This window comes from Oryzias latipes, chromosome 15 (genome assembly GCF_053564925.1).
Source record: "Oryzias latipes strain Hd-rR chromosome 15, Olatipes_Hd-rR_3.1".
Taxonomy (NCBI): Eukaryota; Metazoa; Chordata; class Actinopteri; order Beloniformes; family Adrianichthyidae; genus Oryzias; species Oryzias latipes.
In genome coordinates, this window is record NC_136251.1 from 32,200,381 (window position 1) to 32,226,022 (window position 25,642).

Genomic DNA, 25,642 nt, shown 5'->3' on the forward strand with positions numbered 1-25,642 from the left:
CATCTTCATCATCAGTCCCTCTACCTTCATCTTTATCATCAGTCCATCTACCTTCATCTTCATCATCTGTTCCTCTACCTTCATCTTCATCATCAGTCCCTCTACCTTCATCTTTATCATCAGTCCATCTACCTTCATCTTCATCATCTGTTCCTCTACCTTCATCTTCATCATCAGTCCCTCTACCTTCATCTTCATCATCTGTTCCTCTACCTTCATCTTCTGTCTCTCTACCTTCATCTTCATCATCTGTCCCTCTACCTTCATCTTCATCATCAGTCCCTCTACCTTCATCTTCATCATCAGTCCCTCTACCTTCATCTTTATCATCAGTCCATCTACCTTCATCTTCATCATCTGTTCCTCTACCTTCATCTTCATCATCAGTCCCTCTACCTTCATCTTTATCATCAGTCCATCTACCTTCATCTTCATCATCTGTTCCTCTACCTTCATCTTCATCATCAGTCCCTCTACCTTCATCTTCATCATCTGTTCCTCTACCTTCATCTTCTGTCTCTCTACCTTCATCTTCATCATCAGTCCCTCTACCTTCATCTTCATCATCAGTCCCTCTACCTTCATCTTCATCATCTGTTCCTTTACCTCCATCTTCTGTCCCTCTACCTTCATCTTCATCATCTGTTCCTCTACCTTCATCATCTGTTCCTATACCTTCATCGTCTGTCCCTCTACCTTCATCTTCATCATCTATTCCTCTACCTCCATCATCTGTCCCTCTAACTTCATCTTCATCATCTGTCCCTCTACCTTCATCTTCATCATTTGTTTCTCTACCTTCATCTTCATCATCAGTCCCTCTACCTTCATCTTCATCATCTGTTCCTCTACCTTCATCTTCTGTCTCTCTACCTTCATCTTCATCATCAGTCCCTCTACCTTCCTCTTCATCATCAGTCCCTCTACCTTCATCTTCATCATCTGTTCCTCTACCTCCATCTTCTGTCCCTCTACCTTCATCTTCATCATCTGTTTCTCTACCTTCATCATCTGTTCCTATACCTTCATCGTCTGTCCCTCTACCTTCATCATCTATTCCTCTACCTTCATCTTCATCATCTATTCCTCTACCTTCATCATCTGTTCCTCTAACTTCATCTTCATCATCTGTCCCTCTACCTTCATCTTCATCATCTATTCCTCTACCTTCATCATCTGTTCCTATACCTTCATCGTCTGTTCCTCTACCTTCATCTTCATCATCTATTCCTCTACCTTCATCATCTGTTCCTATACCTTCATCGTCTGTTCCTCTAACTTCATCTTCATCATCTGTCCCTCTACCTTCATCTTCATCATCTGTTCCTCTACCTTCATCTTCATCATCTGTTCCTCTACCTTCATCATCAGTACCTCTACATTCATCATCTGTCCCTCTACCTTCACCTTCATCATCTGTTCCTATACCTTCATCTTCATCATCTAATCCTATACCTTCATCGTCTGTCCCTCTACCTTCATCTTCATCATCTATTCCTCTACCTCCATCATCTGTCCCTCTACCTTCATCTTCATCATCTGTTCCTCTACCTTCATCATCTATTCCTCTACCTTCATCATCTATTCCTCTACCTTCATCATCTGTCCCTCTACCTTTATCTTCATCATCTATTCCTCTACCTCCATCATCTGTCCCTCTACCTTCATCTTCATCATCTGTTCCTCTAACTTCATCATCTGTTCCTATACCTTCATCGTCTGTTCCTATACCTTCATCGTCTGTTCCTATACCTTCATCGTCTGTCCCTCTACCTTCATCTTCATCATCTATTCCTCTACCTCCATCATCTGTCCCTCTACCTTCATCTTCATCATCTGTTCCTCTACCTTCATCATCTATTCCTCTACCTTCATCTTCATCCTCTTTTCCTCTACCTTCATCTTCATCCTCAGTTCCTCTACTTTCATCTACATCATCTGTCCCTCTACCTTTATCTTCATCATCTATTCCTCTACCTTCATCGTCTGTCCCTCTACCTTCATCTTAATCATCTGTTCCTCTACCTTCATCTTCATCCTCTTTTCCTCTACCTTCATCTTCATCCTCAGTTCCTCTACTTTCATCTACATCCTCTGTTCCTCTACCTTCATCTTCATCATCTCTTCCTATACCTTCATCATATGTCCCTCTACTTTCCTCTTCATCCACTGTTCATCTACTTTCATCTTCATCCTCTGTTCCTCTACCTTCATCCTCTTTTCCTCTATCTTCATCTTCATCGTCTGTCCCTCTACCTTCATCTTCATCATCTGTCCCTCTACCTTCATCTTCATCATCTGTTCCTCTACCTTCATCATCTGTTCCTCTACCTTCATCTTCATCATCTGTTCCTCTACCTTCATCGTCTGTTCCTCTACCATCATCTTCATCATCAGTCCCTCTACCTTCATCTTCATCATCTGTTCCTCTACCTTCATCATCTGTCCCTCTACCTTCATCTTCATCATCTGTTCCTCTACCTTCATCATCTGTTCCTCTACCATCATCTTCATCGTCTGTCCCTCTACCTTCATCTTCATCATCTGTCCCTCTACCTTCATCTTCATCATCTGTTCCTCTACCTCCATCATCTGTCCCTCTACCTTCATCTTCATCATCTGTTCCTCTACCTTCATCATCTGTTCCTCTACCATCATCTTCATCCTCTTTTCCTCTACCTTCATCTTCATCGTTTGTCCGTCTACCTTGCTCTTCCTCATCTGTTCCTGCCTCAGAGCTTCTGGGAATTCAAGCTTGCATCTCCTGACAGCCAAGATGATTGAAACAGAAGTGAAGCATGAAACCAGCCACAGCAGCCGTTCCCTCATGTCTCCATTTGCATGGACAGTGAAGTGGAGCGGCTTCAAACTTGCAGCTGACCTGACAAGCTCTGAGGAGGTTTAGGTGGAAGCATCACCTGCTGCAGGCATCAGGTCAGGAGAGCCTTTCATGGTCCTGAGCGGCGTGATCCTGACCGCACAAACTGCTCGAGGGCCTGATGCAGCACAACCAACACAAAATGAAGGACGTGATGACACAGACATCATGAAACACATAAGTTCTGAACGAGCACCGGCTGTGATCTAAACTGACCCAAATGAGGAACTTCAAGTGTTCAGAACAGCATGTTTGCTGGATGAGTGATAACCCAGAGAGGACTCACCAGGGGCTGCTCCTGGTCCCACGCCGCCCTCTTCTGGACGGCTCTGGAACAGCAAAAGGAATGAGATCATTGCTATTTCTGGAGGCTCAGGAGAACTTCAGGAACATTACAGAACCCAAAACTATTAATGGTTCTTCTTTTTCAAGTCTTATAATAAAATATGTTGATTCATCCTGAGGATTGTAAAGAAAACAGAAACAAACTTGACTTTCAGCAGCTCTGACCGTTCATGTTGATGTTTATATGGCTGACATGGGATTTATCTGCACATTTGACCAAACGATCCTGCTCTAAAGTATAAAGAATGAAGTCTGATGGATGCATGTGTGCACCGTATGCACATGCAGCAGATCTGCATGCACATGTGTGCACCGTATGCACATGCAGCCATGCATCCCGGTCAGTTCAGCATCAGGCTGTCTCCATCCAGAACACATCTAAAGTGGAGGAACTGGAAGCACAGCTCCTGTAAATACTGCTGAAGACACTAAAAAAAGCGCACATGGAATCAAACGTTGATCACAAAGAAATGTGACTTTACACGGACGTTTAGGCACAAATGATGCTAAAACGTGCGTCTTTGCTCTCCTGTAAGGAGGCTGACAGAACCAGCAGCTACTGTCTGCAGTGGAGCGACCAGAATCACTTTCCGTTACTCTGCCAGGCCTCCTATTGTGCTCAGCCGGTCTGATTTAAGAGATGTTCCCATTTTTAAGGCCAAGAAACTGAGCTAGGATGCAAACAGACTCAAACAGAATCTCAAACGAACAAATGCTGAAAACAGCCAGAAACATTTACAGACTGTTCTTTTAATAGCTGTAAATAATAATGTTCATATTTCAGAATGTGTTATTTTCTCCTGCTTTAAGTCTCCCTTCACCTGATGTGTTTCTGCTCCAAGCTGCAGGAAAAAACAACCTGCAGAATAATCTGGGAGCAGCTTTCTGCTCTAACTGGATCAGGGAAAAACTAGCCCAAGGGAACTCCAGGATGAGACTTCTGGTCTTGGAGCCCATCGTTCCTTTCAGGTCCTTCTTTTCCTCTCTAATTAAAATGACTTGGTTTCTGACCTTCTGCATACCACAGAGGCTCCAGTTTCTGAGCATTAAGGGGAGTTCTGTCCACTCGTCTGAACCCTGCTCCTGCTGTGTCCTCGTGTGAACCCGTCACGGTGAGTTACAGTGGAGGGAGCGCTGTCATACGTCTCCAGCCACTTTCACACCGCATGCAGACTTCAGCGAGTTGGATAAACACTCAGGAACAGATGTCCAGCCTTTTTAGGAAGAGATGCTTGTGAGCAGAGAAGACAGAGAACGTCATCCATCCTGACAGATCGGAGCGGCAGGACAGTCAGGAAAACTAGGAAACATTTCCATTTACTTTTGAAAGTTCCTGGCAGCGAAACCGTTCTGACATTTGGTCAGAGAGAACAAAGTGCTTCTGTGGATTTACAGAATAAAAAACAGAAAAAAATAATCTGAACTCTACCAGCTCTTTACCTTCTGAATTCCAGTGGGAGACACGTTTTCACGCAGAGAATCATCTGCAGATTCTAGACCCAAAGGAGCCACAAACAATCACACCGTCCATGTGGAGCTGCTCAGGTCCAAGTGAAACCTCTCTCAAATGTAACGTCCACATGAAAGCCTCACCCACGCATTACTTCCAGACGAGCAGAGCAGGCAGCTCTGGACCTCCCTCTGAGGCTCCGGTTGGCTGGCTGAGCTGTGCAAGTCCAGGCGGGACGGTCCCAGCTCTGACCTTGACCCCCACTATCTCAGGTCTGTTTGTTTTTAAAGATGGTATGTCCAGATGGAGCTGTCACCACATGTCACCTGAGAATGTGGCACCCACTCAGCCTCCGAGCAGACCGGCGTATGAAACCCGTCAAACACACCACCAGCAAGTGTCACGCCCACCACTAGAGGGCGTCTGCCTCTTTCCAAACAGGACTCCGCCTCCCATCAGCCCTCAGTACCTGTGTTAGCCTAACCGTCTGCTAGTAGATCCAATGAAAGACAATTATTGGGATGAATATTTAGGAAAAATACACTATAAGAAAAATGAATGAATCCAAATCCATGAAGTATCTTGAATATTTCTACAAAAAATGAGTTAGAGGTTAAAGTAACAGAACAGCTCCCTTTATATGGAAAGAGACTGGGAGGAGCCATGACTCTGAGAGGGAAACGGATGGATGGATGGATAGATGATGGATGGATGGAAGAGTAGATGGATGGATGGATGGATGGATGAGTGGATGATGGATGGATGGAAGAGTAGATGGATGGATGGATGGATGGATGAGTGGATGAGTGGATGATGGATGGATGGATGGATGGAAGGAAGGAAGGAAGGAAGAGTGGATGGATGGATGGATGGATGATGGATGGATGGAAGGAAGGAAGAGTGGATGGATGGATGGATAAATGGATGGAAGGAAGGAAGAGTGGATGGATGGGTCAGTCTTAATTCATTCCTTGGTTCATTTGCTGCTGTTGTTTTTCCCCTCTTGTTCTGATTTGAGGTTCTGTTGCCCCCCTGGTTCTGTCTTTTACACATTTATCCTGTTTAACTGTCAGCTTTAACTAAATGTCCATATAGAGACACACGCGTGCTCTGGATGAGCTGATGATCCGTGATCAGGAAAATGTCAGAGTTCCTCCTGTGACAGGACAAGAGCAACGATGGAGACAGATAACACCAGATTACGGAGAAAACCACATCTCACCCTCAGCCCTATCAGGGGGGGCGGGGCTCAGCTGGCCCCCCAACAAAAAATATCAAAGTAAATGATTTTACAGAGACTTGGACAGATAAACCATGTTTCCACGGTAACCTCCATCATCAGCTCTCAAACGTCTCAGTTTTCTACTGAAACTGAAGAACCAGGATGGAGGCAGAATGAAGCACTAGGGTCTTCACAGGTCAGAGGTCAGATGAGGGTCTAACCCTGCATACTGTATAGTTTAGTGGTCAGCTGACATCTTAGCAGAAACATTCCGACGGTTTGGGCTTGGTTCCGGTCGGGCTCCTGGTGAAAACTCTGCTCAGATTCCACAGATGTACATTCGGAAAGTTCCTTTAAGCTCTGAAGACAAACGATCTCCACTTACCTGAACTTTAGCTCCTGAACTTACAGAAAAGTTTACCGGCAGCCGTAAACGTCCTTATTTGGACACGCTGGCGTGATGCAGGTTTGAATGTTTCTATTCTCCGGCCCAAACAGAAGCAGCGTTAGCTGAAGAGTGACAAATGTCCTGCACTGGATCCTTCTGTGAGGCGTTCAGGAGCAGCTTTGACATCAGCTTTGTTGACACAGAGAGCTCTCACCAGCCGCTCAGCTGCACTATGGACAGAGGAGGCGCCGTTACGTAACACTGTTTGACTACTGCTTTGTCAACAAACGCCAGAGAGCGGAGACGCTTTCCAGCGCCGTGTGGATCCCAGAAACAGCTCCAAACATGGCTAGAAAGGCCCTCTGCTGAGCATATCTTATCTCCCCCCTCTAATTAAGAGGAGACCCCCACCGAGCCTCTCCACTGTCTTCCATAAACAGCTTCCACGCAGGACAGCAGCCTGGAAGTGGACACATTCCTGCCGTGGAGCTATTTCAGGTTCCTTTCAAACAACTGCAGCATAAAAGGAAATGAATGTAACGCAGCCTGAGGCCACGGCGGGATGCCCCCCTGAGCACAGCACCTCTGGCTGTGACAGGAACAGTGCAGGCGTTCAGGGGACGGGACCCTAGCTGGGGCCTATAAACATCCTGGGGGGCCCCAGCAGCTGCTGCCTGCAGGACAGCGCCGGGGATTGGGAGGAGCTGCTTACAGCGGGGGTGCTGGGCTTTTGGAGTCAGCATGAGAAGAATGTGATCAAGCTGACAGCCCCCCCCCCCCCCCCCCCCCAAGTGATGGACTCTTAGGAGCAAGACTCCAGGAATGAGGTGTGTGTTGCTGCTCATGGCTCCAAATGAGAAGAGGACATCATGACTGACGCGTGGATGAGCGGCGGCGGCTTAACGAGCATCAGCAGCATTAGAGTTCAGTTTGGTGTCTGAGCGCAGAAAGCATTTCCTCAGCCCCACCCAGGATTGCAGGCGGTGAGCGCCATCCCTAAAATAACTGGGAGCGCCTGTGTGACAGGACCACTCGACAATTGAGTCATAGGATATGGCGGCTAAACACCAACATAAACAGCGCTGCGATAATCCAGCCATTTTAAGAGCCCTGAAGGCATCCTGATGTGAAAGGAGCCGGGATCCATCATCTGTCCGCTTCAGGAATGTGGGCGGAGTTTGATGGGCCGAGTCTCACCCCGGATCATGCTCAGTGGGCGTCAGGTTACAGATACCGCCCCCCCATGTCAGTGTTCACAGCACCCAGCATCGGATCCATCCGTCTGACAGAGACATCTGCCTGGATGCTGCTGCCCTCCATCATCATTCTACCTCCAGCGTCGGGGGGGCATCTCCACAGCAGAAATGCTCTTTGTTTACATGTGGCTGTGATCGGGGGGGCTTCACCGCCCACTTCAGCTAATGCAGGCGATGGGGAGAGGGGTGGGTTGCTAAGCGGCGTATGGCAACACAAACAGGGAGTGAAGACAGAAGCCCTGCAGACAGAACACGGGTCCGACCCCAAGCCTCCAGTCATTCCCAGACGTGGTGGGGGGCTTTTCCATGTGGGCTGCTGCGTCCACCGGAGAAGACGCCGCGTCAACGTAAACATCCGGTCAGATAAAGACTCGTCTGTCCAGACAATCACGGAATCTAGGGCCATAAAGCGCTTTTAGTCTGAAGTGGATCAGATCAATTCATGCTGACCCGTCTGACCTCAGGGATCGTGGTCACAACACCTGATAACCCCCCCCTGCAGCTCCACAGGAACATGTGCCGCCCCGCTGGACGGCATCTCCAGAACCGAATCTGAAGAGTCCATAGGACCAGAAAAGAAACAGAACCGCGAGTTCTTCTCTGGAGGAGCTGCTGCCTAAAACAACCGTGAAGACGTTTGTTCCAGAAGCTCCTGAGACCAGAAAGAAGAAGAAAAATGGAAAACTGCAAACGAAGTCAACCTGTCTGAGCCCAACACCCAGCAGAACCAAACATGAGACCCACAGGTCTGATAGAACCCATCCCAGCAGAACCAAACATGAGACCCACAGGTCTGATAGAACCCATCCCAGCAGAACCAAACATGAGACCCACAGGTCGGGTTTCTTTAGATCCTGACAGCAGGAGGTCCAAGACCCCCAAAAGGCCCCATGTCCTCTGCTACAGAGACATGCCGGGATGTCCCGTCCTCATGGGACAACGTCCAGCCCAGAAGGACGTTCCACTGACAAAACCACCACGGTCCGTCGGACTGCAGACTGCGGCGTCTCTGAGCAGCAGCATTCATTATTTGTGTGGGGTGAATATTTTATAGGGATTCTTCAGTGTCACATTTCTCTGATCCTCTGAAGAAAAGCATGAATGAAAACATGGGAAGGAGGAGCTTCTCCTTCTGGAAAGATGGGATTTTCCCTCCTGAGGTTGAAGTCAGTTCATCCAAAGAGAAGGATGAAAATATCTGCTGCACCAAGAAACTCATGATGGAGCAAGTTGATGTGCTGCCCTGAGTCTCCATGCAGCCTGTCTGAAGGTCAGCAGGAACCCGGGAGGGAACCAGGAAGGAACCCGGATGATCAGGTGTTCTTCATGTCAAACTTAACATGAACATCCCGGCTCCCGTCTGAGGACGCCGCTGTGGCGCGCGCTTCCGGACCTCCATGCCGCATAGGATGCATCCCATCAGGACCGCGTCAGCCTGCGCGGGACTCACAGCCTTCAAAGTAAAGAACCAGAATGTTCTGCGCATTCAGGGTTCTGTGGAGTCAGCAAAGCTTCGGTTCCGGCTCAGACGGTCCCGGGCTTGTCCCAAAGCCAGAGACATCACGGAACCACGACTCCGGGACAGTTTTTAAAGGCGACAAACATCTCTGAGCGATTCCGAACCTCCCAGAGGGCCGGACTGAGCAGGTCTGGATGATTCTGCGTGGACCGAGTACCGGATGAAACACGCAGCATCCACACTTACGTGTGCGCGTTGGGGCTCCAGCGTTGGGCTGCGCGCGCTCCACTGCGGACACAATCGTGCGTGTCCGCGCCGCGGCGCCTCCGCGCTGCGTCCCGTCAGTGGCGTTTCGCTGCGTAAAGAGCGCGGCGTCACAGCTGCCCCTTCACAATAAAAGCCTCAGCCTGGTCTCATGGAGAACCCCACCCCCACCCCGAAGCCAAAGATCATTTATGATAGTTTATGAGGTTGAATTATTATGAATTCAGCGACTTCTTATCCTCCACTATGAAGCTGTCTAACCTGATCATGGTTGGTGATTTTAACATCCATATTAATGATGACTCTGACCTCTTTCCCAGAGGTTTCAGAGTCTCTTTTCATTTTATTCAGCATGTGTCTGGGTCCACACGTTAAAGGTGGCACACTCGGTCTTGTTTTTCCATTAGGTGCACATATTGACTATTTATTGTGAGGACATTTTTATTTCTAATCATCAATGTTTTTTTTTACTTATCTTTTTCTGTGTCACTCTTGCCAGCGTGTAGAGAAGTTAGCTTTCGCATGCTTAACTCCTCCCTCACTTCTGGTGTCCCACAAGGCTCAGTTTTGGGACCTTTATTGTTCATTTTATATCTGCTGCCTTTGCAGTACATTTTAAGTTCTTTTAACGATATTTCTCATCATTTTTATGCTGATGATATTCAGCTTTATGTGTCTTTTAAACCCCATAATGTTTTTAAAATACAGATTTTATGCAGGTGTCTGGATTCAGTCAACAGTTGGATGAAGGATAATTTTCTCCAACTAAATGAAGCTAAAACTGAGGTTCTAGTCTGTGCTCCTGACAGCTGCCTCCCCCAGATAGTCCAGTGGTTTGGTCCACTTGCTTCCTCTATCAAGCCGTCTGTCAGGAACCTCGGGGTGACTCTAGACCCGGTTTTATCCCTCGACTCTCATGTCGGGTCAGTTGCTCGTTCTTGTTTTTATCATCTTAAACATTGCAAAGCTGAGTCCAATTGTGTCACGTTCTGAGTTGGAGATGCTGATCCAGGCTTTTATACCATCTCGTCTTGATTATTGCAACTCCATCTTCACATGCTTGAGCGAAAGATCTTTAGAACGGCTCCAGGTTGTCCAGAACGCTGCTGCAAGGCTTTTAACTAAATCATCTAAGTTTTCACACGTCGCCCTGTTGTTAATCCAGCTGCACTGGCTCCCCATCCGCCACAGAGTGCATTTTAAATCCTGGTTTTAACACACACAGCACTCAATAGCCAGGCACCGGTCTATAGAACGACCTTTTGCAGCCGTACAGGTCCCTGAGGTCATGTGACCAGGGTCTGCTGGTTGTTAAGAGAACCCGGTTAAAGACTAAAGGTGACAGAGTCTTTGCAGCAGTGGCTCCATCGCTCTGGAACTCCCTTCCTCTCAGCCTCAGATCTACAGACTCAGTGTTTTCTTTTAAAAAGCAGCAAAAACAAAAACATATCTTTTTAGAATAGCTTTTTCTTAATTTTCTCTGTATTCTGTGTTTTACTGTGTTTTATTGTATTTTACTGTGAAGCACTTTGTGATTTTTAGCTTGAAAGGTGCTATACAAATAAAGTTTATTATTATTATTATTGTTATGAATGAATCCCATACTATATTATTTATAACAATTATTTATAGCAAAAAATGAATAAAACAGTAAAATCTGTCCAACACAAGAAGCTTTCAGCTCGCATCTGTTTGCTCAGCTGTTGGACAGGACAAGTTAAAAAAAAAGAAGAAGAAAACATGGTTTAAACAAGCTATTGTGAAATTAATCTGATCAAAAATTTATTTTTCATTCTTGAAGAAATGAGGAGGTTCCAGAACTTCATCACGGGGCCTCCTCATCCTCCTCTGGATAAGTATCAGAGGCCTCTTCCTCTTTCAACATTCATCATCATCGATGCTCAGCACCAGGGGCGTGCGCAGAAATACAGAGTGGCGGGGGCTCAACGTCAGGAAAGGGCAGCATGCGGAAAAGAGTAAATAAAAGATGAGTTCCTCTACCCAATATAGAAATGAACACTTTGCCGGGAAACGGTTAAAAATGTAGTTATAATCACTGAACCGGGAAACGGGGACTTTGGAAATGTGTAAAAATAGCAGAATGAAAATAACTTCAGTGTGAAAATCCAGTCCTCCTAAAGCAGCAGTTCATTCTTCTGGGGGGCCTTAAAGCAGAAACATTTTCTGTAGATGTTATTATGATTGACGTCTGTTTCAACGGAGAGGAGGAGAAGATCAGAGAAGCAGAGGGAGTTTCTGAGACACTGGAATCGTAGCGTCTGTTTTCATCAGTTCCTCCGGTCAGGCATGAGCATGCGTACATGCACCCATACGTGCACGCGTACGTGCACGCGTAGGGCCTTAGGGGGATTTGACCTTCCTTTTGCCCCATATCAAAAAGGGCCCAAGTGACCACAGGACGTGTAGTTCATTTCATGAAGAACTTCCTATTTTCAATTCTAATTTGAAATTTCACTTTGCAGTTTGATCACGCCACACCAAAATGCATTTAGCCTTCAATATAAAAACATACAATTCAACACATATTTAAAAATGAAATGTTGAATAAAAGCAAAATCCTTTGCATTTTAAATTGTCACAGGTTTTTTGGTGCCATCCTTCAAAAGAAAAGGCATTCAGCATTTATCATTCAATGTTAAAAATGTGATTTCAATTCCTTGTTTGTTTTAAATTCATTTTCAAGTAACTTAAACTGTAGTGCATTTCTATTTGCCACAATGTCTTTCTGGAAGTTTATTTTACCCAAAGTGATATTCAATTCTAGCTTTTATTTCTGTTAAAAACCGTGGGGTGGTGGTCTGGCTTGGCTTGGGGGGGTGGTCCCTTTGCCTGTGCTGGGGGGGGTTGGCGGGGGGCCCTGCTCGGGGGGGGGGACCAGCGGCGCTGGATGGGCTGCCCATCTGCACACCTGGGGCTGGGATCGGCCCTTCCCTGGCTCTGGGACGTGACGGGACAACCCTCTCAGGGCCCCCGGTCGCTCTGGGTGTCATCCGCTTCGGCTGCTGGGTCTGGGGTGGGGTGGGGTGGGGGGCTTGTCGGCCCTGTCCTATGGGGGGGCGTCCTGGGGGGGAGGGGGGGCCCATTATTGGTACGGGTCGGGGGGGCTAACGGGTCGGGGTCTTTGTTGAGGCAATCAGTGGTTGCCTCGGCCTGTTGGCCTCCTCGGTCCCGTCAAGGCCTGACCAGAGCTCCTCTAGGGCCGGCGTCTGGGGGTGGGGGCCTGGGCTTGCTCCGGGGGGGGCGACGCTTTCTGGCTCCTCTCTCTCTGTGTGGGCTGGGTGGCCCTGGCCCCTTTGCTGGGGGGGGCTGGGGGACAGCTGTTTGACCACCGGGGGACAGTCTACCAGCTGTCCCCAACTTACCCCCTTCCTCATATAACCTCATATTAGGGTGAGGGGGTGGGGGGTCTAGCCTGCGATGCGCCTTGGGGGGGGGGGCTACTTGGCAGTGGCCCCCCTCCGATGGTTGCCGTATGGAGTGGGCTCCCCCTCTTTCGGTATTATTTGCACCTTAGACATGTAGGGTCCTTGGTAGGGGGGGTGCTTGGACATCACTGCAAGCAAGCAGCAGATGTCCTCCTGGCACCCTACCCGCCAATTTTAACCGCACCTTAGACATTTAGGGCCCCTTGGTGGGGAGGGTGAGGGGACATCACTGTGAGTAATCAGGAGATGTCCCCTTAGTGCCCTACTCGCCAATTTTAACTGCACCCCCCTAAGTACACACACCCCTCCCCCTTCAATATATACATTCCAACATAAACACACACACATGCACACACACACCCTCTCAAACACACATACACGCACACACATTTTGCAAGGAAGGTGGGACCTGGGTCCATCTGTCCCCTACCCCTTCCCTGGTGGGGGGTGCGGGCCCCTTGGCGACGGCGGCCGTGTCCCCTGGGTGCCGGCTCCCTGGGCCCGGCGGTGCTCTCTCCGCACGGTGGGGGGGTTCATATTACACCTGAGCCGGGGGTGTTCGTGTCCCTGGGGGTAGGTCCTGGTCCTTGCCCCTGGGCGCTGGGCCCCGCCAAACTTCCAACATGGCCGAGCCTGGTCGGGCCATATTTATAACACCCCTTGTGGGCCACCCTTTTTTCCCCGGGGTTCCCCCCTCCTGTGCGGGGGCGGCGGGCCCCTGCCTTGCTCCTCCCTGGACCAACCGTGGGCCGGGTGGGTGGCTGCCTGGAGTGCGGAGCGGGTCTCCCTTGGGGGGTCCTGGCTCGTACCTGGGGTTGGGGCGGGGGATGCCCGGAACTCCTGGTTGGTGGTGGGGTGCTCGTCTGGGGCTGTGGGCGTCCTTCTCCGGTGGGGCCCTGCGTTGGGCTCTTCCGGCGCGGCGGGGGGGCTGCTTTCCTGGCTGGGCTGGGGCGGCGCTCTCTTTCCCTCCACGCCTCCCTGCTCTCTGGCTCTGGGGGCCTCGCGGCGGTCCTGCTGGCCCTGGCCTGGGTGGCGGTCTTGGTCGCCCGGGGGGCGGTTGTTCCCGGCCGGTTCCCGTGTGGCGTGGGGGGGATTCCGGCTGCCGCTGCGGCGGGAGTCTGGGTGTGGGGGTGGCTGGGCGCTCCTCCTCCTTCTTTTCACATTCCACCATCCATTTTTGAAGAACATAAACACTCACCTGAGCACAGGTGCATGATTGAATGAATGAAAGATTTCACACTAGTTGGTTTTAAGGCATAGGTATGCATGTGGGAACACTACCTGTTTTGTGTGCATGTCGACAGGTGGACATTTTTTGCAGCTAGCAGGTGTGTTGATAACATTTGAGTGTGTGCGAACAGGCCCCGCCCTTTTTGTACTACATTTGAACCTTACCGTAATGATAAACAACCAGTAAACCTGTCTGCTCTATGCTGCTTCATGGTCTTACCCCCCCCTCTCACTATCACCCCCCCTCTCTAACGTCCCTCTCTCTTCTTCCCTCCTTTCCTTTTCCGTCCGGTCCAACACCAAAGATTTTCAGACATGATTGAAATTAATAAAGTTTGGCCTCAATTACAAAAGGGGTTTATTCAGACATACCTTTGGTTTGTCTGAAGATTAATAACCCCTCTTGTTAAAGTAAAATATGTCCAACACAAGAGGCCCTCAGCTCTCATCTGCCTGCCTAGCTGTTGGACAGGACAAAAAAAAAGAAACCGTTTCTCTGAGGAATGGTTGGTAAACCCGTCAGCTGGATAATTCATGCAGGCAAACATCTATTAGAACTATTTCTATGAATCCCAGTTCTGTTTTTCAGATCAGGAAGCATTTTGACTTTAAGCTGCTCATCAGCTGTTGTGGGAGGAGTCAAAACTCTGCTGCTGCAGCCAATCAAACGTCAGCTTCAGTTCAGGCGTTACCACACAGTGGAGGGTTAGGGTCAAAGGTCAGAGCCAAAGACAGAGCAGCCTGATCCATTACAAAATGCAAGAAACATTTGACAGACCATCATCATCATGATCTCGACACAATTCCCGATTCTGTGTCAAAAATCTGTCAGTAAAATGGTGTTACTTTTTAAAAGACTGAGCTGCATTTATTTACTGTTCGGGTTTAAATTTCTGTCATTTTCTAAATGCCTTTTTAACGTGCGCACTTATTTTGAAAGTTTCAATGAGAAGCATTTCCTGTTGGGATTTCTACGCTTAAAATGTGCAGAATTTTTCATAAGATTTATTGTAATTCTGAAGAGTTGAGTCCTCTGATTAGATGCATCAGAGATTCATCCTCTACAAAGAAAAAGACTCAACATCCTAAAGAAAAGAAAGAAGAGTTTTTGTAACATTTGAATAAAAACAGATGTTGGAGTTTTCAAGTTGTAACGTCTTTATTCTTCCTACAGAAAATCCTTCAGCGTCTGATGTCATCAAAGGGTGTGAGCGTCCGTCTGGGAAAAAAGATCTTCAGCATCTGAGGAAGACTTTCTGTGGGAACGTCCACATCTGACGGACTGCAGGCGGCGCCGAGAAACAAACGCCAGCGTCTGCGTGTGTGTGCGTGCGTGTGTGTGCGTGTGTGTGTGTCCCATCCACAAGTGCTGCCCAAAAGAGGCAGAACCAGATCAACAGCAGAACACACCTGAGGATCCAGGAACGATTGTGATCACTTCCAGGATTCAGGAATTTCCCATCATTCATTGGAACAAACGACTGAATCAGAAGACTTTAGACGAAACAGGCGACATATCAACACATTCAGTTCCAAAGCAAAAATAGATTTAAAACACTGTATAAAGTCTTTTCTTTTCTTCATTGTTGCTTATAATGAATCGTATCACAGTCCGTACTTGTTATTTTTTATGCTGTAGGTTTTTTCTCTCCTTTTTCTTCACAGCCACGTCAGTCAGACCTGACGTGTTCAGTTAACTCTTGAAACCGGTCCAGAGTACAGAGCTCCTCTGAACAGCCGATGACCTCTGGGAGACGCGTGGCCATCACCTCTGGCGGCGAGGGACCGGCGGGGCCAGGTCTCGGTCTCTGCTAGTCGGCCTGAGAGGAAGTGCTCTGGTTGGGCAGGCTATGTAGCGCTCGCTCACCGCCTCTGGAACCCTGTGGAACCAGAACCAGTACCAGAAGCTGAGTGCAGAACAGAAACTTTACCTCATGATGCCACCAGCTTCAGGATAACAGCTTCATGAAGGCTTTGAAGGGTTTATATCACGCTAAATCCACTTTCTGAGCTTTGAAGTTTTAAATTCCAGTGTTCATTCCTCATTAAAAACAACCCCGAAGCTGTGAATGTGTGAAATACACTCTCATTTCTGGGTATTCCTCTAAAAAACCCCTCTCTTAGCACCTGCCCCTACCAATCCATCCTAATGAGTGGGTCCTCACATTGTGACATCACAAAGGGAGGAAACACCCCTTCCAGGAAGAGTCTGTGCTGCCAGCTCCGCCCCCAGGCTAACAGACACGCCCACTTTCTCCATCGGCTTAACGTCTTCGTGGAACAAGAAGCACATCCATCTTTGCAAAAGACACGCTGGCGCGGCCGGCTCCAGGATGACCTCATGAAATGGGCGGCACCCACAAGGAGAGAAAGGCGGAGCCTCAGAGATCAGGTCGTCTTTCTTCCTGGTAGGAAACTGAGCTATGAAAATAACTAATATTTCATAAAAGTGGTTCTTTAGTGTGCCAAAGGTAAAATAGGATCATATAAATATAGAGATAGTTTACTCTGAAAGACTTAGGAATGATATCGGCCCATTTACCTAAGTGGATTGACATTTTTTGAACTCCAACTGAAGCTACGGCTGCTTCATGTGCATCTGTTCACGGTGTTCTTCCTGTAATGAGTCTGACATGAACCCACAGAACCACGAGGAACCAGCTGCTGTTTGCTCTGCAGCAGGACAGGATCCACTGATTCTCACTACACAAAATGAATGAAGTCAAAGAAAAACGGCTTTGGAGTTTCCAATGTGTTTGAGGTTTCTCTGGGTTGTTGAAGGTTGAAGCCTCGTTGGCTGAGAGCACCTGCAGACGTCTTTAGTCTCTCTGGATGAATGTCCTCATTGTTTGTTCTGTTAAAGCTCTTTTCAGTCTGAATGTCAGAGCTATCTTTGTCTCATCACAGCTAAAACTGTCACTTCCTCCAGAGTTCTGCATTGAGGAGCTGATGCATTGTTATGCTGTTGCAGATACTTCGGTTTTCTCATGTCAGCTGTCAGTTTGAACCGCCGTGATCCCTCCAGTGACAGAAATGGTAAGACGTGACAGCTCCGTGACGGTGGCAACATTAACCACACAGATAGATTTGATCACGCCTTTGCAGCAGCTGAAGCGCTGTAGGCGTCTTTTACTGCTTTCTTTATGTTAAAAGTTGACATTAGGTCGTACTAAAGGCTCCACAGACATGACAGCAGCTCTTTAGTGTCACCTCACCATATCTGACGCTTCAATCAGGACAAAAGCGTTCTGCTGCTGTCAGAACAAACACTTCAAACTCTGCTCTCACCTCTCCGGGATCCGTGGAGGAACTCTGGGTGGAGGAACGACAGGCAGGGGGTCGGACGGCCGTGGAGGCCGTGGAGGGAGACTTTCTACTGCGTCCTTCATGGAGAAAACAAGCGAAAGTGAAAGTATTAAAGCTAGGATCAAGCACGAGACCCTCGGTGAACTTTGCAGGACTGCTCTTTGGATTCCAGCTTTACCAGAGCGTGACCTGCAGCCAAAACACATCCTGAAGTTCAAAGGACTAAAGCTGAAGACGGCTCACATCTGAAAATGTCACCGTCAGCTCAGCCAGACGCAGACAAAATGTAAAGGAAGATGGAATAAGGAAACATTTAGGCTGAAGTGCAGTCAGACCCCCATAGAAACAGGAAAGGAGCTTTCTCTCATCATTTGTGCTGAACTCACTCGCAGAAGTAAAAGTAGACTACATTTTAGGAAATGGAAAACTGAAGTAGTGAAACAGAATCAGCCTCTGTGTGCAGGTGGGAAAACCTGAGACAGCAGGGACACGTCTGGTCCGAACACGAAGAGCAAGGCTCACCTCAAACTCCGGCTCCGTCCCGCTGCTGCAGCTGAAAGTGCTGAGTCGGTTGCTGTCAGTGCCTGGTGAGACAGCAGCAAACACATGACTTCCAGCTCCGCTGAGGTTCCTGTGCGGCGACCCGCCGTTCAGCGGCGCCTCGCACAGGAGGCTGCAGGCTTTCTGAAGCCTTTGAGTTGGTTTCCAGGAAATTCAAACCGTAGTCAGAAAGACTAAAACCAAAAACATGTGACCAATATCTGACCACACTCCGACAAATATAAAATATAAAAGTAAAAAGAGCAAAAGTAGAAAGAAAACCAGGATCCATTAAAAGATTAACATTTCAAGGTTATAGTTGGACTAAATGTAAAAAGTCATCGCTGTGTTGTGTGAATTCAATTCAAGTGGACAATAAAACATTTGGAAAGTTATTCAAAGTGCATTTTAAACTCAAGAATTTATTATAGGTCTAAAACGGAGCAATGTAAGACCTAAAGACTTAAAAACCATCCCAGCAAAAGTCACATATAATAAACTTAAGAGTTCTGGATGGTTCTGGTTCTGAGCTTGAGCTCTGGTTTCTTCCCAAAGGTGTGAGTTTTGATCAGAGCCTCTGGGACTCAGAAGCATGACGGAAGCATCATGAATGCAGCACGGCTACGTTCACTGACACTCAATAAACCAAAGGAAACCAGAACCCGTCAGAGAGGCGGCATGAGGCCTGCTGCTTTCACCAGCTGATCCTCCACCCACCGGCTCCGGCAGGAAGGTCTCACAGACTCACTGGATGTGCTGGAGGTGCTGCCGGTTTTCCAGCTGCCTCTCTGGATGCTGTGAACAGGTGGAGGAGGCGGAGCTGAGAATCTCGGCGATGATTCGTACACACCGCACTCCAAGTTGGAGCTCCAGTACAGGTTCCTCTGCAGCGGCGCGCTTATCTCATAATCTATGAAGACAGAAGGGTCTTCAGATGGAGGTCTGAGCCCCAAATAATCCAAGTTTACGCTGAAAGTCCGGCCCTACCACGGTCTTTTCCAGTCTTGTCTCGCTCTTTGTGACGTCTAGTGATGCTGTCCCGGAGCTTCTTCAGGTTTTCCTTTAACAAACACCAATGAGATGATTGAACCAATCCCCACACACACCTGGAGAGCAGGTTTCACACTAAACGTACCTGCTGGTAGCGCAGAGAGGACGCTCTCCGCTCGTGGTCAAACTGCCAAGCCTTGAACTCCTGGACCGCCTCGTCCACACTTATCTCCCCGACTTTGACCCTCTCCTGCAGAGATATGAGCTGCCTCTGGCCCGGGGTCTTCATTCCCGCATAGGGGTCGTAGGTGGAGGCGGGGGCTTCAACTGCAGGCCGGGCTACCAAGACAATCATTTCAAAAGAGGGAATCAGTGGTAAAAGATCAGAGAAAGAAGAATTAAAATACTAAACTGGAGCAGCAAAAATGTTTCATCAAAGGTTTCTCTTTTAACTTTTTCTCATCAGATCAATAACAGGGTTTGCTTTGGCTTTAATTTGTAAATTGTTTAGTGAAATGTCAGAATGGGAGGTTTGTTTTCTTCCTCTGCGGCTTGAACGGCCCTGCAGTCATGGGAAGGTTTTTCTCTGTTAACCAGACCGGAGCGCACAGCTGAGAACACGACGTCTGACCACCTCACTGCTTTTATTTTGGGTTTGAGAAGCACCGTCTCCCCATCATCAAAGGCTGTCAGAGGCTTCAAAAAGCCTTTGGGTGTTTTACATTGAATGCATGAGCAACGTCTGTGCAATGCAAAGTGAAGCAGAGAAAACAGAAGCTCTTAGTCACGCTTTTACCTGCTGGATATCCAGCTTCCACTGTTGAGTTTCTTGATAAATCTTTATCTGAAAACACTTCAGAAAGTTGGAAGTCATTCACCTTCCTGTCCTAACAGAAAGTGGAAGCGTTAATGCAAAGAACAGGCTGGATACCTCTGGAGATGTAGGTCACACGTTTCTCAGGGTCCAACCCCGACTCCGGTCTGGGCACAGGAGCTGGGGGGCGGTTGACAATCGCAGGGTTGTAGGTACTTTTAGTATCTACCATGTCATAAATGTCTTCTGGACAGAGGTTGTACGGGTTCTCCTCTTCCTCTTCTTCTTCCACATGAAGGGGTCCATCTCTCTGCTCCTCCCCACTGTGAAGGTTGAGGTTGATGGCGTGCTGGCCTGGAGCTTGAGGCTTTGCTGAAGGACACAAACATTTCATGCCCCGCGATGATTTTGAGAGGAAAACGGAGACGTAATAATGAGGACACACCTTGAAAGAAGGTCCTGAGCAAAGCCTCTTCAGGATTCACATCAACTGTACTCATTGCTTCATCTAGAAGGGAAAAACCTCGGTGGTGAGACCTTTCTGAGGCCGTTTGCCTGTGAAGAACACCAGCTTACACAGATCCTCAGCGCAGTCCGGGTCCAGTTTCAGCATGGACTCGTAGATGTCCTCAGAGCTGCCCGAGTACTTCATCATCATGTCCTGGGAGTTGTTGGACATGGCCTCATAGACGTCTCCGTCCGTGTTCACCGTGTCCTCCAGGTGAGATTTCAGCATGTCCGCTGTCTCCTGGATCAGACCGGAGAGGTGGACGTCAAGGACAAAAACACTGTCTCCTCTTTTGTGATCCTTCATGCAGGAAATAAAACCCTACCACAAAATCATCCATGAAGCGTCTCAGATCGCCGAAGCCGCTCTTCTCCGCCAGTGTGTTGGGGTAGTCTCCATGCTTGTTCATCACGCTGTAGGCCTGCAGAGCTCCAGGACAGTGAAGCAGCGTGGTGGTTAGCTTCTTCAAGCCGTACTTGGCAGCAAAATGGAGCAAAGTGGGGATTTCCTCGTCCCGTTCATCTGAAAAACACACAAACGGCGTGAACGTCTGGGCCTACAGCACATGCTGCCGTAAAAAACGGCGTGGAAGACAAACGGTTGAGTCGTGGAGGTTTTCTCATCGCCTTGAATCGTTCTTTATCAGAATTTTCTGTCACAACAGCAAATTTGCAACCTCTACAAGGGGGGAGGGGGGTTATCACAGAGGGAACAGGAAATGAAGAGTCACACTCACTCGCTGACATGTTATCTGTTTCAATCTGTGTGACTCCAAAAAGCTGAAGACCGCTCTCCGGCATCTTGGATTTGAGCGATTCATTTAATATTTCATCCACTGACTCTGCTGCGTTCGATGTGAAGTTGAAAGCCTGGAAATCACAAATAAGTGAGGAACCACAAAAATGAGAGGTTTTCTGTAGAAACCCAAAGGTACCTCACCTGGCAGATGAACTTCAGAGGATCGGCGGCCTGTTCCAGGTATCGGCTGACTTCCCCCATACAGGTGTAGTAGGTGACCGGCATCAGGGCGAGGCGGGTCTGCCCGGTGTACAGCGTGAGGGAAACCAACCCAGCAGGCATTTCTGTACGACCAGCAGGTGATGAAGAACCACTGAACTCCTCAGCTCTCCTGCTTTCTCCTCATGTACGGGTCTCACCTGGAGCGTTGACGCTGATCGTGTACTCGTTTTCAACGGTGCCGCCAAGCCTTTTGGCTCCACCTTTTTCTGAGGAAAACTCCACCTCTGGTCCAGAAGCACCAGCACTCACTTTGGCCGTTAAGACGATAAAAAGTTTCTCACGTTTCTTTGAGAAAAGTCAAAATCAAATGACAGGAAATCAGTAAAAATGAAGAAAAAAGGTTTTCATGATCAGTATTTTAAAGGAACTGATTGAACACATGAGAAGAATCCATGTTAGATGTTTTTAACAGCAATTTTCTAGAATGTACTGAGAAAAGGTCAAAGGTGGAGCTTCCAGGCATGAAGATGGCGGCGTACCTCACACTGAACTCTGCTGGGCTGAACAGTCAGACAGGTGAGCTGTTTGGATGGATTCACCTCAACACCTGAACGCTCCTCATGGACACTTTCTGGATCTGCTGCTTCACCGGAGGCGTCCTCAAGCGTTACGGCGAAGGGTGGCTCCACCGCAGCCGTTACCGCCAGGGGCGGGTCCACCGCAGCCGTTACGGCCAGGGGCGGCTCCACCGCAGCCGTTACGGCCAGGGGCGGGTCCACCGCAGCCGTTACCGCCAGGGGCGGCTCAACCGCAGCCGTTACGGCCAGGGGCGGCTCCACCGCAGCCGTTACCGCCAGGGGCGGCTCAACCGCAGCCGTTACGGCCAGGGGCGGCTCCACCGCAGCCGTTACGGCCAGGGGCGGCTCCACCACAGCAGCTTCATTTGCACATGCGGCCTCGGCTTGTCTGCCTGTGAAAACATCAAACTCAATCAGATCATTGCTTTTGACCAAAGTCACCAATAAAGACGTCTATCTGACATTTCTATGAAGCTGTCACGCTAACCTGTCTATACGCTGGAAAGAAACACGCTCCTGATTTGTTGTAAAAGGAAACAGACAAGTCTCGCCTCTTTTCAAGAGAACTGAATGAAGCCTGGTGTTTTATAATTCTCTGGATCAACTCTGAACCCATCAGAACAGAACCGCATGAGTCCGAGACACAAAAGAGGGGAAGAGAAACCAGTCGGCAAACGTTTAGTTTGATCAGATTCTGTCCCTTCGGTCCCAGAGAGCTCAAGCTTTAAATTGATGCAAAGGCATGTTCCAGAATGAGTCACTGGGGGCTCAGCAGGCTCACAAACACCAGGTCCAGTTCCAGAAATGTGGTTGGCAACTCCTGGGGGGAAACTGACGACCCGTGAAGTGGGATGGGTGGGGCTTATGGCGTGAAAAAAATGTTACAGCTATGTCTGAAATTCAGTAAATGCAGAATTTTACCTGAACCGCTGTGAAAGTTCAAAGTGGCCCTAAAGGGCAGATTGTTTTGGTGGACCCCCCCCCCCTCCCCCCTCCCCCAGTGCTGAGTAGATGCTGGTTGAAGCAGCCACCCCCTTCAAACGTGGCAGAGCGCCTAAAGAGGAAGACCTGTGATGTGTTGGTAACCAAATGTTTCATGACTGCAGAAACACGACTGAAAGGGAGAACAGACAAATACGGGAAGCAGGAAGGGCCAAATTCAGAGAAGTTCCATACTGTCAGTCACTGCAGCCATGATGGTGGAGGCATAGGTTAGAGCCTCATCTTCAGCAAAGATCTTCCTCCAGCTGCTCCAGTCTGTGAAGGCGTCCTTCGGCAGATCCTCCTCACCCACCCCACAGAACAGCACCACCACTCTGTGGGGGGGCTGCAGAAGACCCTGAAGGGCTCGCTGCAGGTTCTGCTCGTGCATCATGTCCAGGAAGACTCCAGAAAGGAGCAGCACCACGCATTTGCAGCGTTGGAAATGTACAAAGTTGTACTGGTGGAGCAGATCGGCCGAGCTCAGAGCATACAGCAAAATGGACCTTCTGTGGAACTTGTGAGATTTCAGGACCTGCTGCAAATACATGGCCCATTCATGCGCTTCAGAGGTGTACAGAATCAGAACCTCACATTTGGACTCCAAATCATCTGTGAGACAGAGAAGATCACAGGGTTGTTAGCAGAACATCGTCATTATGAACTCCTCAGATCAGTCTGAACACCAGGATGGACCTCAGTCCCCTCAGGACTGATGTGCTGGGTTCACGGAGCAGCAGGTCGCGTCGGCGTGGCGTGGCGTGCTGCGGTCCCTGAAGGTGACTCTGATGGAAATGTGGGAGCAGGGCCAACAAGTAGTAGAGCAAACATGACAGAGTTCTGTAACCTCTGGTCCCGTCGTTTAAATTCCCCTTCACCTCAGCTAAACGCTAACGAACCAGAAGAGTCCCCCCCTCCCCCCATCTGACCAGCCGGTGGAGGGAAAGTCTTAGCAAAAAAGAACAGATGAGTCAAATTTAGACTGTCGGAAATTTGTCATGAGCTCAGCTGAAGCACACAGGATGCTAACGTGTTCAGTTCCTCTTTTCTGGACGTTCACGTTTCACAGAAAGTTTAAGGCTTAAAGATGAAAAAAGTAAAAACGTTTCATGTTGATCAGCAGAAGCTTTGACTTTTGATGCAGAACTCAATTCCAACTGAAAACAGAGGCAGAGAGGGGGGGGGGGGGTCTTCCTACCTGCGTTGGTGCTGGACATGGATTCATTCATGGCTCTGGAGTCAAAGGGGTCCAAATCAGTCCAGAACGGGCATCCTAGCAGACGGAACTCCTCTGGAGCTTCTTTTGTGAACGACACGTCACCAGCTTTCCCCTGCCAGAGCTCTTTGCTGCTTGTATAAATAGCAGCTGTTAATTTCCTGATTTTGGTAGCTCAGCCCCACTTCCTGAAACAGTTGAAGAAGTGAGAAAATACCCCGCTTACAGGTCTGTGAGTGTAACATGTCTGCAAGTGTGTTGAGTCCAAACTGATTTAAAGTGAAGGAGGGGCCTAACAAGGGGGGGGGGTATGACACAAAGAATCAAAAGTTAACAGAAGACCTCAGAATCGGAGCAAACAGACCCCTGAAGACCCCTTTGCTCTCAAAAGAGTCGCCCAGCGGGGAAAAGGAAACACATTTACCTGTGGTGGGCGTGAGCAGCATGTTTGTTCTCACTTCCTTAAAAAGGTGCAAAGTTTCAGAAGAGCAGGACCATGAATATTTGGACAGAGACACATTCTTTCTAATGTAGTTTCTGTACATTACCAAAGTGAATTTTGAATAAAACAACTCAGATGCCATTGAAGTGCAGACTTTTAGCTTTTATTCTATGGGTTGAACAAAAAGATTGCACAAGATGTGAAAAACTAAAGCATTTTTTAAACACAGTCCCTTCATTTCATGGGCTCCTAAGTAATTGGACAATTGAAATAACTGCAAACAAAATGTTCATTCCCAATATTTGGTTGAAAAGCCTTTGTTGGCAATGACAGCCTGAAGTCTTGAACTCATGGACATCACCAGATGCTGGTTTTCTCCTTCTGAATGCTCTGCCAGGCCTTTACTGCAGCGGCAAACAGTTGCTGTTTGTTTGTGGGCCTTTCTGTCTGAAGTTTAGTCTTCAACAAGTGAAATGCTGCTCAAGGGTTCAGATCAGGTGACTGACTTGGCAATTCAAGAATATTCCACTTCTTTGCTTTAATAAACTCCTGAGTTGCTTTGGCTGGATGTTTTGGGTCGTTGTCCATCTGGATTATGAAACGCCGCCCAATCAGTTTGGCTGCATTCACCTGGATCTGCGCAGACAGGGCTGCATTCACCTGGATCTGCGCAGACAGTATGTCTCTGAACACCTCAGAATTCATTGGGCTGCTTCTGTCCCGTGTCACGTCATCAATAAACACTAGTGTCCCAGTGCCACTAGCAGCCATGCACGCCCAGACCATCACACTGCCTCCACCGTGTTTTACTGATGATGTAGTGTGCTTTGGATCAGGAGCTTCTCCACGCCTTCTCCAGACTTTTCTCTAGCCATCGTTCTGGTAGAGGTTGATTTTGGTTTCTTCTGTCCATAGAATGTTTTTCCAGAACTTTTTTAGATGCTTTTTAGCAAAGTCCAATCTAGCTTTCCTATTCTTGAGGCTTCTGAGTGGCTTGCATCTTGCAGTGTTCCCTCTGGGTCTACTTTCATGCAGTCTTCTTTTGATGGTAGGCTTGGATATTGATCCGCCTCCCTCCTGGAGAGTGTTGTTCACTTGGTTGGCTGTTGTGAACGGGTTCCTCTTCACTGTGGAAATGATTCTGCCATCATCCACCACTGTTGTCTTCCATGGACGTCCAGGTCTTTTTGCGTTGCTGAGTTCACCAGAGCTTTCTTTCTTTCTCAGGATGGACCACACTGTTGATGTTTCCACTCCTAAAATTGTAGCAGTTTCTGGTTTCATGTTTTTTTCTGTTTTCTCAGCTTAAAGGCCTGTTCACACCGGGACGAATTTCGCCGGCGATTTTCGCCGACGTTTAACGCCTCGT

At 48.3% G+C, this 25,642-nt stretch overlaps 2 protein-coding genes across 46 annotated transcripts in view; both read right to left on the minus strand.

Annotated features, from left to right (window-relative positions):
- The window catches only part of sorbs1 (sorbin and SH3 domain containing 1), a 36,481-nt gene extending 27,109 nt beyond the window's left edge, over positions 1 to 9,372 (minus strand). For 7 of the 43 annotated variants that reach the window (XM_078932120.1, XM_078932121.1, XM_078932116.1 and 4 more), the window contains exons 1-3: positions 4,235 to 4,403; positions 3,165 to 3,207; positions 2,919 to 2,996 (exon numbers count right to left, since the gene is read on the minus strand). In XM_078932120.1, coding sequence (XP_078788246.1) covers positions 2,919 to 2,996; positions 3,165 to 3,207; positions 4,235 to 4,270 — 157 coding nt within the window. In that variant the 5' untranslated portion in view covers positions 4,271 to 4,403. Of the gene's footprint in view, positions 1 to 2,679; positions 2,774 to 2,881; positions 2,997 to 3,164; positions 3,208 to 4,234; positions 4,406 to 4,663; positions 5,037 to 6,280; positions 6,959 to 9,244 lie in introns of those variants that run through there. The other 36 variants (XM_078932139.1, XM_078932136.1, XM_078932129.1 and 33 more) reach the window with 22 other exon arrangements.
- A 5,706-nt stretch (positions 9,373 to 15,078) lies between these two features.
- Positions 15,079 to 24,019, minus strand: pik3ap1 (phosphoinositide-3-kinase adaptor protein 1). Of its 3 annotated transcripts, none has more exons than XM_023963254.2 (17): positions 23,814 to 24,019; positions 22,811 to 23,227; positions 21,596 to 22,026; positions 21,254 to 21,401; positions 21,036 to 21,178; positions 20,833 to 20,965; positions 20,422 to 20,618; positions 20,165 to 20,336; positions 20,034 to 20,096; positions 19,706 to 19,960; positions 19,571 to 19,627; positions 18,920 to 19,113; positions 18,775 to 18,844; positions 18,533 to 18,694; positions 17,767 to 17,828; positions 17,227 to 17,321; positions 15,079 to 15,818 (listed from the first exon to the last, which is right to left on the minus strand). In XM_023963254.2, exons 1-17 carry the CDS (start codon positions 23,842 to 23,844, stop codon positions 15,704 to 15,706), a joined length of 2,745 nt encoding a protein of 914 aa, XP_023819022.1. In that variant the 5' UTR covers positions 23,845 to 24,019; the 3' UTR covers positions 15,079 to 15,703. The 3 variants fall into 3 exon arrangements, with proteins under 3 accessions (XP_023819022.1, XP_023819021.1, XP_023819023.1); XM_023963253.2 differs by having other exon boundaries at positions 18,772 to 18,844; XM_023963255.2 differs by lacking the exon at positions 22,811 to 23,227 and having other exon boundaries at positions 18,772 to 18,844; positions 23,814 to 23,980.
- Positions 24,020 to 25,642: the final 1,623 nt, after the last annotated feature.

What these genes read in the sequence shown, in the direction of transcription:
- pik3ap1 (XM_023963253.2), bottom strand. Translation starts at nt 23,844, where the DNA reads ATGAATGAATCCATGTCCAGCACCAACGCAG. An exon ending in CATGTCCAGCACCAACGCAG is followed by an intron (nt 23,228 to 23,813) that starts GTAGGAAGACCC and finishes TCTGTCTCACAG; the next exon opens with ATGATTTGGAGTCCAAATGT. An exon ending in CAAGACTGGAAAAGACCGTG is followed by an intron (nt 18,695 to 18,771) that starts GTAGGGCCGGAC and finishes CTGTCTTCATAG; the next exon opens with ATTATGAGATAAGCGCGCCG.